This window comes from Micropterus dolomieu, linkage group LG09, assembly GCF_021292245.1.
Source record: "Micropterus dolomieu isolate WLL.071019.BEF.003 ecotype Adirondacks linkage group LG09, ASM2129224v1, whole genome shotgun sequence".
NCBI lineage: Eukaryota > Metazoa > Chordata > Actinopteri > Centrarchiformes > Centrarchidae > Micropterus > Micropterus dolomieu.
This window is the reverse complement of record NC_060158.1, coordinates 5,489,147-5,507,243: the sequence shown is the minus strand read 5'-3', so window position 1 is coordinate 5,507,243 and position 18,097 is coordinate 5,489,147. Positions and strand designations below refer to the sequence as shown.

Below are 18,097 nucleotides of genomic sequence, written 5' to 3'. Positions count from 1 at the left end.
TCGTCATCCTCTATGTGGGCTGCGTCTCCCTATACTTGACATTGATTAGTTTACTAAACAGCAGGTATCTTTAAAAAATGAACATATGCATAGTTGCCACTATATTGTTATTATTATGGCATTACTACCTGTAGCACCAACTATACTGAAGGCTAGTCGCAATTAAACGTCCTCGTTGTGCAAACATTATAACTTCACCGACAGGACAGGAGGAGGAGACCCCAAGCAATCCTTCTGCATCTCCGTTTGAGGAGAGACCAAAGAGATGGGTGGCAGTGTGCTTCTATAATGGCCCTCTGTTTGAAAAGATGAACTTTCTGGTTTATAATTGTGTCCTTATTTCAATGCATTTCTCCGTGCATTTGTTTGTTTCCGGTTTATACAGCAAACGACAAACTTCCTGTAAATGGTCTGAAAGTCCGATCCATCCTAAAAATGCTTTCAACACCAGAAACAAACGGAACCATGGTTCAGTTTGATCCGGACCAAGACTACCTCTTTTCGTTGGACCAAATTTCGTCTGTTAGGTCCACACCTGTATTTTTGGTTCGCACCAAACTGAAAAGTCCGAAAGCCCGGACCAAACAAGGTAGGTGTGAAAGCCCCCCAAGAATCCGAAACAGGCTGATTGCCAAGTAGGTTTTGACTTAAAAAAAATGTGCATTAACATCAAATTGGGTGTGGACACTTTATGCAACGTGTAGTGTCGATGGTAAATAAAGGTCTGTGTCAGTGTGGGGCCCAGGCCTTGATTGGGAGGCACGCTGCAGTAAGGGACAAACAAAGACTTTCAGATGTTAAAGACAGGATTCAAATCATGGGGGGGATCTAAACCATGCATCTTGCACGATAACGTTGCATTTAGCTAACATGATACATCGGCGTTAGCTCGTCTGCCACTTTTCAGTATCTTTGCTCAGAGGCTCAGCAATGTCAGCACAGCTAAATGTATTGGATGATAACGAGATGATAAAAGAGATTGTTGCAACCCATTATAACAGTTACTGTAGTGAATGAGTCTTTGACTGTAGTTTTGTCCTTGTGTTACATTCTTGTATATTGTAAGTTACAGTGAGAGAGACAAGTGAAGAAGTTGTGTACCTGAGTAATGGTAAAATGCCAATAAATCCAAATTGAAGCAAAAAGCGGTAGATCTGTGTTTATGTTATGTTAGCTGGCTGCCCCCGTCTTTCATAACTTGTAGGCTAGTATAAACAAAACCCTATGTTTGCTTTGTACAGTTACATCATTTCTTGCAGGCAAAAATCAACACATTGAAATAAGGAGTTTGTGTTGTGCTGGGAGCCGGTTGTTTTTTTTGTTTGTTTTTTTCAAACTCCATCTCGTTAGTTGCAGTGTTGATGTGTGTATGGTGCAGATGCAGCAGGAAGAGGCACGGGAGCGTGCGTGCACTTCCCAGCCCTTCCCATGTGAGGTTGTGAGGATATATCCTACATTTTCTTTCCCATATTCATGGCTGGAAGAATCTTGTAAGATACAACACCTCTAAAGTAGACCATAACCTTGATGTTAGTTAGAAGTCTTGCGTCTGCCTGCTTGTATCAGGGTTAGCTGAGTGCTGAGGCAGGAATACTGAGTGTGGACCCACATGCCAGAGAAAAGCAGGTTCAGTTAAGGATATTTCATAAAGTCCAACAGAAATACTCAGGCTTACACTTGGTGAAGCAGAAGCCCAAACTCACCAGAACATAAATCCAAAGGCAGAAATAATCCAAATCACAGAGAACAAGGCATGGGCTAAACACTCGACATACAATGACGAGACCACAAGCACTGCATGCAATTGAGGGCAATATATGCAAGGGCTCACCACACACACACACACAAGGAATCAAGGCAGACAGGAAACAAAGCTAGACAAAAACACCAAACACCAAAATTACAAAATAAAACAGGAAGTAACGCTACCAACAATACACAAGGATATAAGTAACTAAATACAACAGAGAACAAGGAAGCAATTATCACCTAACAAAACCTAAACAAGAACACAGAGGCAATGAGTAAAACAAAAATGGACATTAACAAAATAACAGAAAAACACCACAATAAAACCCAAGATCATGACAGCTTCACTACCATCGTTGCAGTGGTGTATGATTTGTGCATCATAGGTTAATGTAAGTGGCTAACTTTTTAGCTAGTTTAATACCCTTTGCTTTCTTACCTTCAGAGTTTCTTAATTAGATTATATGAAGTGTCTATGGATGAATGCTAATGTTCTAACTTTTGCCTTATTATCATCTACAGACTGCAGACATAACGCTGAAAAAGAGAAAAAGTTGCCCCCCCCCGATTGTCATTCACACCCTGGTTAAAGATACATTAGAAAGATCTTCATTTTTAAACTCCCCTAGATTTCTCTAGTCTTACCACAATATCATTTCAGCTCATTGGTGATGTTCTGAAGCTAGAGGTTTTAGGACATAGTTTGGGAGACTTTTTGACCAAATTAAGAGGTGCAGTCTTGTAAACATTTATAACACTGTAGGTTAAGATGTTAAGTGCTCACATTGACTCTGCCGCCTTTGATTTTCTGCTGGCTTTCATACATCACTTCCATCAGACTGCTTCAAAGGATCTTCTGTATGACACACAAAACAGCGATGTCACTTCTGGCTCAGTGGTCTCCACCGAAACAAAAAGCTGAGACCTACAAGTGCTTTGATCTGTGAAGTGACACACAATCTTGTGTAATTTTACTAGTGCACATAAACTTGCTGACTTATGATCAGGTTGATGTATTACTGAGATGTTTGCCAGATAGCTGTAAATCAAATTTTTTACTTTTCCCAACTTAAATATAAATAATTATGATTATAATTATTATCCAATTTCAAACAAAACTTGCACAATTTTAACATTTGTGAGTTTTTACTGAATTGTCTAGTTAATGTTGGATATTGTTAATGTAATTTGCTGTATTATTCCAAGTATTCCAATACACTGTGTATTGTTTTACATTCATTTACATGTGTTCAGTGTTTTGGCAGCAGTTTATTTGCTCCTTTAAAGCCAAGACTTGTCTGTTTCTGTGTTGACCGCTGACTGTCAAGTGTGACAAAACATCCATCACCTGCCACATGTTGCTCCTGGCATCTTGGACTGCGACTTTTTGGATACTTTCGACATCCTTCACCAGATGTGTGTCCAGGACCATAAAAACCAGACGACAGACGAGCCAAATCTGCAGCTTTTTGAGCTAAACTGGTAACAGGCAGACACAGACGGGTGAAAACATAACATACTTCTGTCTTGGTTGGAAAAAGTAACATCTGCATAACATAACTTAATGATGATACTTACATAACAAATGGGTGAAAACATTACATACTTCCATCTTGGTTTGAAAAAATAACATCTGTATAACATAACTATACGATGATATAAACCCACTGGAACAGAAAAAAGAATGAGATCAGGGACATCAAACTCCCACATCCTAAAGAAATTCCCCAGAAGCAATGAGACGCTGGTTACTTCAATCTTTCCCTTGATTTCATGCTTCAGTTATTGTCTAAAGTGATGGTTTAAATTAGTGATAGTTTAGTCTGTGTTTTAGAAACCATGCAGTGTTTGACGCCTAATAGTCAAATGGTCTCAAAGAGCAAAAAATGCCAAAATGTGTCTTTTCATGCTGAAGCTTTACAGCAGGTTTTGGGTTACATCATTTCATGTTTGGACAGTTTTTTTTATATTTCCAGTAATAAATTTAATGTAACATTGTGAGCAACTTTTTCAAACTTTCTGTGTGCACCTATTAGATTCAGTGATCCACCCCCCCCCCGTCCCCCCAACCCCCAAACCTCCCCCCCCTACCCCCCTGCATTCGTCAGTCATTTGCATGCTGCCTCCCTCACTCGCCCATTCACTGCTGCATTCCTCACATTCTTCCATTCAATAGAGGTCAGAAAAGAGACACAGAGAGAGAATAACAGAGAACACAAGATAAAAAGTAGAATATATCCGGAACGTGGGTGTTTGGGGAAATGATTAAAACCACTATGAGGACAAGCCCCCCTCAACCCCCCCTAACACACACTGCCTCTCCATTACCCCATATGGGTATCTTTGATGACAAAAGGAGACAGAACGAGTCAGCACTGCAACCGTTATGACGTGCTACCCTCTGTTTCCATGCATCACTTTCACTGGCACAAAGTTCAGCATTCGATGCCAAACATCATGTGTGATCCAAACAGGTCTGATGACAATAACATATATTAAAAAAAGGTAGTTGGGTTTGAGGATGTACTACATGTATGGTTTTTAGGATGCAGCTGTCACAGATATCATGTATCCTGGTGGGTGGAAATTCAACTATTACAAACATTTCATAAGAAGCAGGAAATTACCAGCTTCTTGGAAACTCTGCAACGTCATTCCTCAATGTAGTTTTAACCCTCTGACAACACAGCTTTGACGCAAGATGAACTGCTCTCCAAAGAATGAAGTGAGTAAGATAATGGTGCTGCATTTACCTTTTAGCTGACACACTCACCCAAACTTCTTTTCAATAATTAGTGACTTATTGAAAATAAGTTTAACTTGTTTAAACTCTGCCCTGTCCCTGAAAATTTCCATTCATACAATCACTTTGCAGTAGCAAAAGTAATAGCTGGACTATGGTTTTTATAAACAGCAACAAATTTGGTGCACTGTTGACTGCCACTGCAAAATTTCCAGTCTTGGAAACAAGGGGCGTAGGACTGGGGGGTTAAAGGGGACTGAGTAAAAAAGGTTTTTACACTGAACTGAGGTTGGAAAATTGGTGTTTAGATAAAAGCAAAATGCAACAAAGTGGTAAAAAACTTCAATAAATCATAACATACATGAAGCCTGTAACCTAAATGTGACTCAAGCGTCCAAAAGTTATTGACAGACGTAAACATCAGATCCCTGTGGGGCAATGAGGAGACTGTTACTTTTAAGCTTGAATTAATGTCCTGCAATTAATCTAATTGATTATTTCTAATCTAATCTTAATAACCTTCACAGACTATAATGTTCAGTATTTGTTTAAACTGTTATACAGAGGTGTTGATTTAACTTTAAGGTGACTTTGGAGGGTGCAGTTTGTGGTACTGGGCTGTAATGAAAGGTATTTCTGTTATTTAGTCTACCGTGATTTATACAGAATGGGCGGACAAAATATTAGATATATTCTACTTTTCCCCCCTAGGTGTTTATCCCATTGATGCCGTACGTGCCAGTAGCTCTTACTAGTATTTATTGCTGCTCTTACTAGTAAATATTGTCACTTGTAGATCTCTTACGTTAATGATGCTTGTATATTGCTCCTCAAATGTGAGTCGCTTTGGATAAAAGCTTCTGCCAAATGAGTAAATGTAAATATAAACATGTGGCATCGAAAGGTAACTGGCATCAAAAGGTACTGTATTCCCAGTAGCTCATGCCTGTCCAATTCTTCTGTCAGGATTCAGAGGGAACCCAGAAGCAGATCGGACAATTGGTTGTTCTTTTAACGGTTTATTTGACAAAGAGTGAGTTGTGCAAAGGGGGTGCTGGCAGGCTAGAGTGGGGTTCCAGAGGTGGGGGAAGATCCAGAGGGTGGCTGGCTGACAGGCTTGGAGAGCGGAGGTCCACACACTGTCTTACAGGAGGCGTGAGCACAGTGAGTTGAGTTCTGGGACTGAGTTTCCAGGGCTGATCTCCAGAGATGATTTCTGAGACAGAGAGACATGGTTAGTTGTGGGCAACAACAGACAAGAAGCAAATAGCTCAGGCAGGCAGAAACAGGTAACTAAGTTCAAAAATTGGCTGTAAAGCAGTAGCATACACAATACTTCACACCAATCCAGCAGTGACTGGATGTGAGGCTGCTCCTTAAATACTGCTGGATTGATGAGGTGCAGGTGTGGTGACGACCTCAGCCAGGTGTGGGAGTAGCCAGGGATAGGCATGCCCAGGAAAGTGACACACAACACCACAAGATGAAAACACAACAAGCACCCAGCATGCAAATCCCAGACCAAAATCATCGTGGCCGGGGGTTCGTGACATCTTCAAAACAACGATTTTCAGGTGTTTGTAATGTGTATGAAGATGGATTTCCCTTTAAATGTTTTCTTTGTCCTCTTTTAGAAAGATGTCCAAAATCAGTAGTTCAGCAGATCATCTTATCGACAGTTGTGTCTGTCTGAGCCTAGTGGGGCTATGTAGTAGTGTATGTGTGTAAAAGCAAACTGTTCTACCTTATGTAGGCTTAAAAGGTGACTTAGGGAAGTTCCAAATGATCATTGCTTTCTTGATAACTTCTGAGAAATAAAAGGTGACAGCGACATTAATGTATTTAGTTGTGGAAAACTTATGAGTGTTTGGAACATATTGGTTATCAGCAGATAAGTTGATTATATCTTCAGAGTGGTTTTAGAAATTTCAGTCGATGTTTCAATGCTTTTTTAATGTTAAATGTTAACATTAAAAACTCACAATGGGAGAAAGCTGTGAGGAAGCTACATCTGCTGAACCAATCTCTACCAACAGTCGCTTCCACAAACCAAAACACAATGCCACAATGAGACATGTAAGCTTCAAATGTACAAATGCTAATGCTGCACTAATCAGTGCTTTCAATCAAAAGGTGCCTTTTGATGGCTTATAAAAACAAATCTACAGAGAATTATCACCTTATTCTGCAACAGATCAGCCCACTCTCATCAATCTATGTACAATTCACACGACTTTAGACTTTTAAACTTCATGCAGTGCATATGCCAAAGTCAAACAGTGCATGCAGGTGATGCACCAAATAGCAGGCTGTACTTGTGTTGTGTAGAGATGACATGTCGACTGTACACACAAATGTCATAGCAAGACAAAGTTGTTGCAACTAAATATTGGATTACTCCAACACAACAAACTCATCTCCCCAACTCTAACTCACATTTCCACCACTGACTTCCTGCAACAACTAGAATATTGCGAGATTGCAGTGCGAGGATTGTCCTTAAACAAGATTTCAGTTTCTTGATAAAATCAAATGGAGTGACTCCTAGGATTTCTTTCCATTTTGGTATGAGATACCTTGTATAACAGTCTGAGCCTGTTGGTTGTTAAAAGAAGCTCTTTTTGTGGACAAAATTTTGATGGGCGTAATTGCCGCGAAGGAATACATTGTCACTTCAGCAGGTTTGTGTCTGCCAGCTGAAGCCCTCTACTGCACATATTCTAAAACTTTTTGTACCTGCAAATCATTTCAGGGCCCTTGTTTAAAAATACCGATACGATCCTTTTATTTGCTGTTTTCATAAACCTAACTGAGTAATTTTGTAGTTTTAGTAGTATTGTGTGCTTGTGTGTGTTAAAATAAAATAAAAAATATTCAAAATAAATTGTGTGTGTGTGTGTTGTGAATTCCATTCATATGGTTCCTCAAACAAATAAAATAAATAATAATAATAATAATAAATAAATAAAACAGTGAACGTGTAAAAGTGTAATTTGTACACAGATTGATGAGGCCGGGTTAAACAGACATATGACTCAAACAAAGACTTTCTCTCATCTTGCAACAGAGATGAATTTCACTGAGGGGAACTGATGATCCTGAAAATGCATCATACAAAGAGTAAAATCTCAATTCTGCATAATTTAAAAAAAGTATTAAGTAAAAGGATTAAGCCTGTTTATGAAATTTCTCTCTTTGGTGAGGATGTTGTCTAGCCAGGATGTTTAAAACACTGTTCTTTCTAACTCTAGAAATTCCACAAGAGCAAATACTAAAGTAAGAAAAACGAAAGTGAGTGCTATTAAACCAGCAAATATCCTTCTCTTTGAGTTGGTTTTATTAACTTTATTACTGGCAGGAAGCCACACCACAGGCTTGTAACTGGGAGCAGCTGCTAGCCAAGAATATATTTATGGTGGCTTAAAATATTTCGCCTCATTCTGAAAGAAGGGAAGGGGGCTTTGTTTACTTTAGTTTATTATCTTTTATGCATTTATTATTAATGGACTGTGCTGTTGGGATGTCGTCACTCTTTTTGCACGCTTGACTTTTCTCCAGTCAGTTTAACAATTTCTGTTGGGTTTTTATCTCTTTGTGCAAATTAGCAAAAAATACATACATAAGAAAAAATTTGAGTCTTAACTTTATTTACTTTCTGGCATTAAGATTGCATGTGAACTAGAGACAGGATACTAAATTAAACTAAACTAAACTAAACTAAATTTGGTTAAACAAAAGACAAAAGTGAGGTGATGACACAAGGCTACAGCAAGTGGAAAGGAGGAAGGAGAGGGGAGAATTGCTCAATTTGGTATTTTCTGAATCTTCTATTACATTTTTTTATGATTTACTTCATTCAGAATCACCTCAATAAACAAAGACGCTTTTTCAGATGAGTGGGATTAGGGGGGGGTAGTCCTGCGTGGGCATGATGCTTCAATGGCGACGATGGCTGATGACTCAGGTGATGTGTCATACTCTATGCTATAAAAGGGAACTTTTACATTTAGTCCACACACAAACACATACACTTACAGTACACACACTGGACTCAGTGAGAAGTTTGTTTACTACAGCAGGAGCAGAAAGATGAAATGTAAGTTTGTTTATGCTACTTTCAGAGAGTGAGTGAAGTGTGTGCATAAATGAGTGACTGTGTGTGTTTGTGGGGAGTAAGGGGGCTTAACTGCACGTGGTCTTTACTTTTACTTTTAGCCTGAGTGAGTTTGAGAGAGAGAGAGTCTGTGGGTGAGACAACCAATGAGTAAATGAGTGAGTGAATTACTGAGTAACTGTAAAACATTTGTGGCTGAAACACAATATTAGCTGCAATTGAAGGAGCTGAAAAGTGATTGACTTTCACAAACAATGCACTGTTGTTGTCAGGTTGGGGTGTGATTGCCTGGTATGTGTGTGTGTCTGTGTGTGTTAAAGGTTTCCCTGAGGAGTTGGAACTAGTCGGCAATGTGATTGTGTCAAAGAGCATTAGACTTATTGTAGTTAAACGGTAAAACATATTTGTTGAATATTAACAGATATACTATTTAATCTTCATTGATGCAATATTCTCATATTAAAAGTTAATACTCATGCAAGTATGAAAACATGCATGTAGTGTCATGCCTGGATAAGACAACACAAAATGTTTGTCTTTTGTGATCAGATTAGGAGGTCCTAGTCATAAAATCTTGCTGTGACTTGGAGAAGACATGGTATAATTTGTGACATGGACATGGTGACTGGGAGGGGCCAAATGAATATTTGTGTGTGTGAACACAGTTTTATATATGAAAGTGAAGCTGGAACCTTGTGTGTCACTGCAGTGAGGGTGGGCTCTGTGTTTTCCCTGAAGGGCGAAAGTGTGGATGTTGATGTCACACCCACAGTCGTTATGACGCTGATGTTGTTTTGCTTGACTTTGCACGCTTTTCAAGACAGCTATAGTCGAACACTAGCTTATTACTTAGACAACCAAGACTGGTAAACACCAAGTGTGTGTCTTTGTCAGAGAGAGATGAAACACGTGAGTCAGTTAGGCAGACAGTGATGACATCATTGCACATCATCAGTGCATTTACTGTAACGTAATTTGCACACTCACTGCATGGGCATTGATCATGGATGTATCAAGAGATGTAGCCAGTGTTGACGCAAGCTTGTCCCGTGTGGCCAACTGTGGTACTGCAACAAAAAAAAAACAGACCACCGTTATCAAAGTTACAACCTGTTAATGTCACACTGTCTATGTCAAGCTTGACACATAAGGAAATAAGATACTGCGTCATGTGAAACTGCACATGGCAGTTTACATTCCCACAGCATGACAGAAAAGTCACACCTTATTAAATAGATGTTGCAAATCTGATGTTATCATAATGACCCACAGGCCAGATGAGTTTAGGTTAATTTCCTTAATTCTAGGGAGCTGTTTGTTTCAATTAAGTTCGCTACAGAAATGAAAATCACAAACAGTTTTGTGATTTATCACTTTAGCAAAGTTGCAGTGTTGAAGAATTAGCTGACACAAAACTTAGAAATCACATGTCTGAAGATAAACCTCAGAAACTAAACAATTAGCAACGGTGGAGGTTGTGAAATCCATCTAGTCATTTACTGGATTAAGAAGTTCAATTTCCCTCTGAACAGTTTGGATTTAAAGCATTTCTGAGCACATCAACAGTTTTCATGAGAGTGCATGCAACCATAGTGCATTTCTATGTGATGGTAATGTAATTTAAAACTGGAGTTATTTAAAAGTATATGCAGTTACGTACTTGCTAACATCCTTGCCAACATGTCAAAACGTGACCCTGATGATCTAATACAGGGCCTCCCCTCAGACAAAGCTTGGGAAACAGCACTGACATATTATCACATTGTAGTGCTGCTGTTGCAAACATGTTAGCAAGTAGTTGCTTATTTACACATCAACAGAGCAACATTAGTATTCATTTGGAGTCATGTATCTGGCCATTTGGTGACGGTCCAAAATTCACTCTTCTTTTAGCTCTGTTTTTGGTCTCTACCAACTCCTGAGAGAAATATCTGCTTGTTTAGCTGCTAAATGCTCCACTATGTTCACCAGGTGGTTGCTAACTACATCTGTCTGCTGCTTGGTGCAATAGGCAAGGTGGCATTCAGTGGGTTTTAGAGCTTTTTCTTGCTGCTTTTTCCTGCCACTGCAACACTTTGTATAGCAGTAAGAGTGCGCAAAAAGAGCTGTAAAACCTAAATGACACAAAAAAGCTTAAAAGGGACCTACAGATTCATGTGATAATTTCTGTCAAGTGTCACCTTTCACACTCTGTTTGATTAAAATATATAGTAGTGCAGTTTTAAGTTTATCTCAATGGTCTTGAATTGATTAATGTATATAAAGATGTTGTGGTGAGTCCTCATCACAATGATCTTGAAATACTATGTTTAAAATCCAACATTACACTAGTGGTTTGCCAGCTCATTGAGAGTTAACAGTTTCTTGGTCAGCTTGTCTGTTTGTTTTGGAAGAAGTTTATAGGGCATGTGCAGGGCACTTCCAGCCAGACGCCATTCACTTCTGTTCAGAAGTTCATTAGAAGTTCTTGAGAGTAAAAGGTCCAGCTGAGGAAATGAGGCATTCATGGCGTCAGAGAGAAAACACAGAAAGCTCCAGTGTTTCTGGGTAGCATCTGACAAGCGAGACATGAAACTGTGAAAGTGTGTAAGTATGTGAGATGCTGCATGCGTGTGTTGATGTTTCGTGCGTTGAGCGAGCGGGTGCTGACTAAATGACTGGCCAAATACATCAAAGACGGCCAATTCACTCTGCTTCTCAAGCAGTTCTGCTCTGAGCACTAATGCTGTCACAGCTCTTTACTCTGCCAAATGCATGACTGTACACTACACTGCCGGGGGATGTTTTTTAGTATGACAGAGGGTTTTTGCTGATGTCTTATTCAGTAAATTTCCAAAAGCCTTATGAAGGTATTCCAACTGTCCTGTTTGTATCCTTAGCTGACTCTTCTGAAGACTGTTAATGGGGTTATTGGCAGAAAGCTGTGAGTGCACTTATTTTTCTTTAAGATGAACACAGTGACATATCCCAGGTCTTGGAATAAGATTCAGACAGGATTTTGAATTAGTGAAAAAAAAGAAGATTTTGTAGCTGTTCACGTTTCCTTTTTTCCATCCTATTTAATGCTGGGATAGGCTGCAGCTGTCATATGACCCTGAACAGGGAAAACCTACAACTTAAACAAAAATAACATTTTTTTACACTCCTGAAGGATTCACAGGAAATGATGCACATAAGCATTCCAGTGTGTGTATCTCAATGATAACAGCCTCACTGTTTACTTTGTATTAAACTGTCACACTGTATTAAGTTACTGTTAGTGCAAACACATTTTCTAATGCTATTTGTTGACAAGTCTTTCTTGTGCAGCAATCACAAGAAACACAGTTTATTTGTCTCTTGTTCATCAAAAAGGTTTGACAAAAGCACCAATGTTTACCATCCGTGTACAGACTTCCTGCCAAGACTGTGGTCTGATTTTAAGGTGTATGGTTCTGGAAACACTGACAGAGAACGAGCTTTTAATCCATCACTTCTAGGGTAGACTATGTCAGAGGAAGCTCTCATGCCATTTCTTTGCTGAAAATTCACAACAAATCAGGTCAAAGTTTGACCAAATAATGTAATTCTGAGTCAATACCTACGTCTTAACTTTCTACTGAGCTTTACGATCACGAGGTGCCGCCATGATCAACATGTGGGTTTTGTGGCTCAAACTCCATGCCCTGTTGAAGACCGTGAGATGCTGTTAAAAGCTCCAGAATAAAGTAGCTAGCAAGCCGACCAACCTCAATCCGCTCATGAAGACCGTGAGACAAAAGTTAAAAGTTCTTGAAAAAGCCAGTAGGCTTTTTTTGTTATTATTTTGTTGTTATGCTTCTAATATCCCCCAAAATGAACTTACATGGTTTAAGTCCAACATGCTGATTAAACTCGGAAGACCGGCAACAAATCTGCTGAAAGGATGATGTAAAAGATGTAGTGAAGTAGTGTACTCTATGTTGATTTGTTTCAATACAAATCAACTCGACTGTAACACCTTTCTGAGACTTATGATAATAATACACAATATCAACTGTAAACTAGCAATTTTCAAGTCACAATTAAAACGCATTTACAAATAAAATAAAAAATATATATAACATCAACAATTGTGTCCAAAAAAAAGGAGGATGAAAAACAGAAACAATGTCAAACAGATTATTTCCTTTTTGGTACCAGAAACAGCTCAGTGGACTGGATTTTTTTCACAGTGACCTTTGACCTTAATAAAAAACAGAAAGTAGTTACTGCTGTTAGTGTTTGAATGACAGTAAAACTGTTTAAAGTGCACTGTGTCAGACACCCATAACAACACGGATGTTTTCCCTCCTAAGATTGCAGCCTGAGGCGTCTTCTTGGTGATGTCACCACAGAGAGATTAATCTGAGTCAGACCTCTCTGCCAGCTCCCTTCTCCTTTTCCAACAGGAGGCCCAAAGCAGGCGGGGGGAAAAAAAATCCCCACAGCATACCTATCATTCCTTATCCCTGAACTAACACTAATGGACAATTCATTTCTTTGTTGCCCTGGGTTATGGGATTTTTGAAGCTGCGAAAACCCAGCGGAGATATTTATAGACATGAACTAAGTGTTATGTCCTTGAGTAAAGATCATAATTGATGAAGAAAGCTTATGAGACCAAGACAAAACAAACCACTGAAGATTTGAGGGAGTGCTGGGAAAAAATCAAAAGATGACAGTTTGATGATTCTCTTCCATGCATTTATTAAACACAGGGTGAAGTATTCAAACATTCATTCAACACCATTCATTCAAGGCTCATTGATTTGGTTTCACGGCCTGCAACTTCTGCTTCATTAACCTCATTAAAGCAGTAGCAGTAGCCGCAGGAAACTCCCTTAAACCCAGTGTACACTAACTGCTCAGCACTAAACAGACAGAGTTAGAGCCTAGCCGGTGAACATAGTGGAACATTTAGCAGCTAAAGAGGCAGATATTGTCTCAGGAGCTGGTGGAGACCAAACCAGAGCTAAAAGTTGCAGATTCAGATGGCAAGAAACTCAACTCATTTAGTTTTTTCCAAAGTGACTTACAATTGCTGTATGTGTCAGAGGTTGCACGCCTCTTGAGCAACTAGGGTTAAGTTTTTCGCTCAGGGATACAATGGCAGATGGGTCACAGTGGGGGATTGAACCCTAGTCTCTCATACCAAGTGCACTGCCACCCTGACTCGAAGTGAAAAATAACGTTGCTCCCTGTCTGCAAGAGTTTGCTAACTTATTCAACTTAACTTTATGAAGTGGTTCTGCAATATATCAGTGTTGTGTTTGGCCAAGTGGCCATAAAATCAATTAATGTAGCTTTGGGGAAAGACTTCAACTTCAAGTGTTGAGTGTTAATAATAAGAATCCCAATCTGTCGAGTCGAAGTCATACATAATTCTTGTTTATGACAATTTGGGTCTTATTTTAATAGTTTTGTCACTGATTTCTATCAGTTATGACAACATTGTACTAACCAAAGTAAGTGCTGCAATCAGGAGGCATGAGAAATTGCAACACAACCAAAAACATGAACAATCAGACTATCTAGAGTTTAGCCAGATGATTTAAACCGATTTATTTGGAGGTAAAACTGATAGTGAACCCACCCATAATGTCAGTTGTTATGATAAAGTTGAACCAGAGTCGGAAGGTTACCTGTTATGGACTTTTACAACAGACAGTTTGGGAAATTATTTTACATCAACATAACATACTAACATAATAACCGCAATAAGTCCCTTACCAGGAAAATATAAACACAAACATGACTCATTGTAACTTTTGATCCAGGTCATCTTTAGAAGAAAAACTACTATAGATTAACTGACCTATTAAGGTATATGTTTCCCAGAAATACAAACGATCAGTCTGCAGAAATCTATATCCTACTCTCACACTCACACACGTAAACACTGAATACGCTAACAGTAAATCAGTCTGACCTATTTTGGTGTCTGAACCTTCACTCGTACGGCAGACCGTTAATCTGAGGTCTGAACTGCTGCTCTTATCTGGTTTTTTGAATGACTGTTCATGTCTGCATGACAGGATGCAACTTTTATTCGATGCAAGAATAAACTGACAGCGATGTGAAATAAAAAACAGTTCATATAGGGAATGTGCGCCTTTGTATTATGGATGAATGGTAAATGGTAATCACTGCTCTGGCGGGTACCTAAAATTATGGCAAGTATGTCAGATAAATGATTTACACTATTTAAAGACAGAATCATTCACAAAAGCAGCTTCCTCTGGGTTAATCATGTGTGACTTGTGCATGATTTTTAGATTAAGGTTGGAGATAAAAATGACTTCACACGCAGCTTTGTGGTTTTCTTAGTGATTCAGGCACAGCAGGCTGGGTCAATGAGAGGGGAAAAATGTGAGTTGCTACACTCTCCGCTATAAAGCGAGTGCAGCCCAGTAGCCACCTGTTGTGGGACCATCTGTGTAGTTGTGGGTGCAGCTGTAAACACAGTGAGCAACTACTGCTGAATGTACTAGTGCTGTGTAATTCTCTTTAATAGGGTGCTATAAGTTGAAGGCAAACAGACTGCAGACTCATTACCAATTATATAAAAGACCTTAGAACTATGGTGACCATGGGAGCTCAAGACATTGCAGCCTCAGAAGACACATAGAAATACACAAAACACTAAAAGTCTTATTTTATCTTTTCTTGTCTTTTCAGTAATTCACGTCTCCACCTTGTGGCTTCTCCCCCTGCTGCTATTGGCTGAGCTGTTTGTCCATTCATCATCTCGTCCTGCCAAAAGTTTCCCCCGCTGTGGCACGTTTGGATCAATGATCCATCAGGTGGACAGGCTGATAAACTTATCCAATAAACTCCATGACTTGGTGAGATGTCACTGTCTACAACTTGGTCAAACAATATGACTGACTTGCAAACCAAACAAATTTCCTCAATCATATATTGTGCAGTTTATAGATGTCACATTAATGTCTAAACCAATGGGCTTAAAATGTCCCATCAGGGTTTAAAAAATAAAAACATAAATAGTTTTAACTTTCACTTTCATTATGTTGGAGATCAAATCTTTTAATAGTTGATGTATCATGATGTCACCTACAATGAACAGTGGATACTGTGGAATACTGTCTAATATTAATAGACAATAATTAAATATATTAATCAATGTTTTGTCGCCTAATTTTATATTAACCAAATTATTTAACAATATGTACAGTATTTATAAATAGTTTATATATGTACTTAAAGGTCCAAATAAGAGGCCGTAGTTTAGACAGACAGACTGACAGATTTTTATCAATGCAAATCTGTATTCATCTCAATGACTGATTTAGGGTGGAAGCTTTCTCCCCAAGGTCTTTAAAATCCCACTTTTATCTTGGAAATGTTTGTAAAGTAACCTTTACTTCTCATCATTTTCCCAACAGACAGATGAAGAACTCATAAACTTTGACAATGTAGAACATAAACTTGACGGTCTTCCTCATATGCACCACTCTGCTGACTACTTCAGCTCACTGAAGGTAAAGTTTCTAAAATCAAGGAATTTATTCATTACACTTTCTAAATGTCGCGAGCTTGTGTATGTCAAGTACATTGATAAATTCTATCTTTATCTTTTTAATGTCCCTACAGTTGAACGAGTCACTCTCCCAGCTGTATGTGCACGCTCAGTCCTTCAGACTGCATGTTGACTGGTTGAACACAGGCAAACAAAACTTCAGTTTGTCCTCCCACTCGGCTGAGGGCGTCAGCACTCACCTCCTGCAGCTTTCCAACCTCGTTAACACAACTCTTCACCAGGTGAGAAGACCAGAATGGATTGATTTGTTTACATGGATGATTTGGAAGACAATTTCACACAAAAATAAAAAAATATGTTTTAAAATAAAAAGACAAATGGTAATACATTAGTTTTTACTTTTGTACAAAATATTAGTTGTTAAATGGGAAATTTTAAAAGGAAATATGATATTAAAATTATAGCTATCATGAAACAATAAAAGCAAGTTGAATTAGAAAATGAATAATGTGCTTGAAAATGGCATCATCATACAGGTTCAAACCCTGGTTGCAGCTTCCTCCCACCACCCAAAGACATGCAGGCTAGGTTAATTGGTGTCTCTCAAATTGTACTTAGGTGTGAGTGGTTGTCTGTCTATGTGTGGCCCTGCAATGGACTGACGACCTGTCCAGCTGGGATTGGCTCCTGTATGCAGGATAAACGGTTCATGATGGATGGATATCTAGTTCAGCTCAGTGTCATTTATTTCAGTTAAACTAGGTCTTTGTGGAAGACTCTCTCTGTCCTTTACAAAGAGAGAGTAAGGAGAATATAAAAAGACACACAAGAAAAGAAACAAGAACAAAGCCAAGACAAAAAAGTTTGTATATAATCTAAGTATGCTAAGTAAGCTAATTGCTGTCTGGAGTGCTAATTCCTGTCGTCCAGGGGTGAATTTCCCATTCTACTCAGGTGGTCCATTGTGCAGTAAAAGGGAAATTAATGAGATAGGATTTGACTTCCAAGCTGCTGCCTACACCTCTCAATCTTAACCATTCTTTCTGTCTTCAGATCGGTGAAGAGGTTCCTCAGTCACCGTCTCCATCCCTCCCGGTTATCGCCACAGCCTTTGATGTGCTCCAGTTCTCTGTTGAAATTTCTGAACGGTTAAAAGTCTTTTGTTACTGGTCAAAAAGAGTGTTATGGATTCTCCGGAAAAAATCCTGCCACCCTTAATATTGACACTCCACCCTCAGCACATAGGCAACCACAAAACCACTTTTAACATATATGGTTTTTACCATATAGCAGCATAAATATATTATAATATGGATGGATTGCCATTAAGTTCAGTACAGATATTCATAGTGCCCAGCGACTGCATTTTGATGGTGACAATAGTGATCCACCTAATTTTTTCAGTATTATGGCCCACAGGTAAAAGTTTTAATTACTCACTTATCCAGTGAAATATTTCAACATCTACTTAATGGATTAACACAAAATTTGGTACAGACATTCACGGTCCCCTAAAGATCAATCATTTTGGTGATTGCTTGACTTTTCCTGGAGTGCCATCATGAGGTTGATTTGTGGTTTTGAGTGAAATATCTCTACAACTGTTTGGGGGATTGCCATGAAATTTAGTACCTATACCACCACCACCAGGCCAGTATATCAATTAGTCCAGCAACCCAGATTATGACCAAGACCTGCAAAACAAATGACATTCCTATTAGTGTCAGACTTTGTATTTGTGCTGCTTATCAAAAATTTGCCTTTTTTACATGCTAACCTGAAATATTGATGATGAACACAGTAAATATCATACCTGCTATTGTTGTGAGCATGTGAGCAAGCTGACGTTAGCATTTAGTTCAAAGCCCCACTGTACCCAAATACAGCCTCTCAGAGCTGTTAGTATGGCAGTAGTATTGTTTACACAGGGTGATGTGGGAACACGGGTTTAACATCAAACAAAATTTTGTATGTCATATAATCACAGAGC

At 38.9% G+C, this 18,097-nt stretch overlaps 1 protein-coding gene across 1 annotated transcript; it reads left to right on the top strand.

Annotated features, from left to right (window-relative positions):
- The first annotated feature begins 465 nt into the window (after positions 1 to 465).
- On the top strand, positions 466 to 17,325 carry il11b (interleukin 11b). The gene is made up of 5 exons (XM_046059092.1): positions 466 to 589; positions 15,285 to 15,451; positions 16,013 to 16,108; positions 16,221 to 16,388; positions 17,161 to 17,325. Exons 1-5 carry the CDS (start codon positions 466 to 468, stop codon positions 17,323 to 17,325), a joined length of 720 nt encoding a protein of 239 aa, XP_045915048.1.
- Positions 17,326 to 18,097: the final 772 nt, after the last annotated feature.

Coding starts and splice junctions, on each gene's coding strand:
- il11b (XM_046059092.1), top strand. CDS start 466: ATGGTTCAGTTTGATCCGGACCAAGACTACCTCTTTTCGTTGGACCAA. Junction 590..15,284: donor GAAAGCCCGGACCAAACAAG/GTAGGTGTGAAA, acceptor TTGTCTTTTCAG/TAATTCACGTCTCCACCTTG. Junction 16,389..17,160: donor TTAACACAACTCTTCACCAG/GTGAGAAGACCA, acceptor TTCTGTCTTCAG/ATCGGTGAAGAGGTTCCTCA.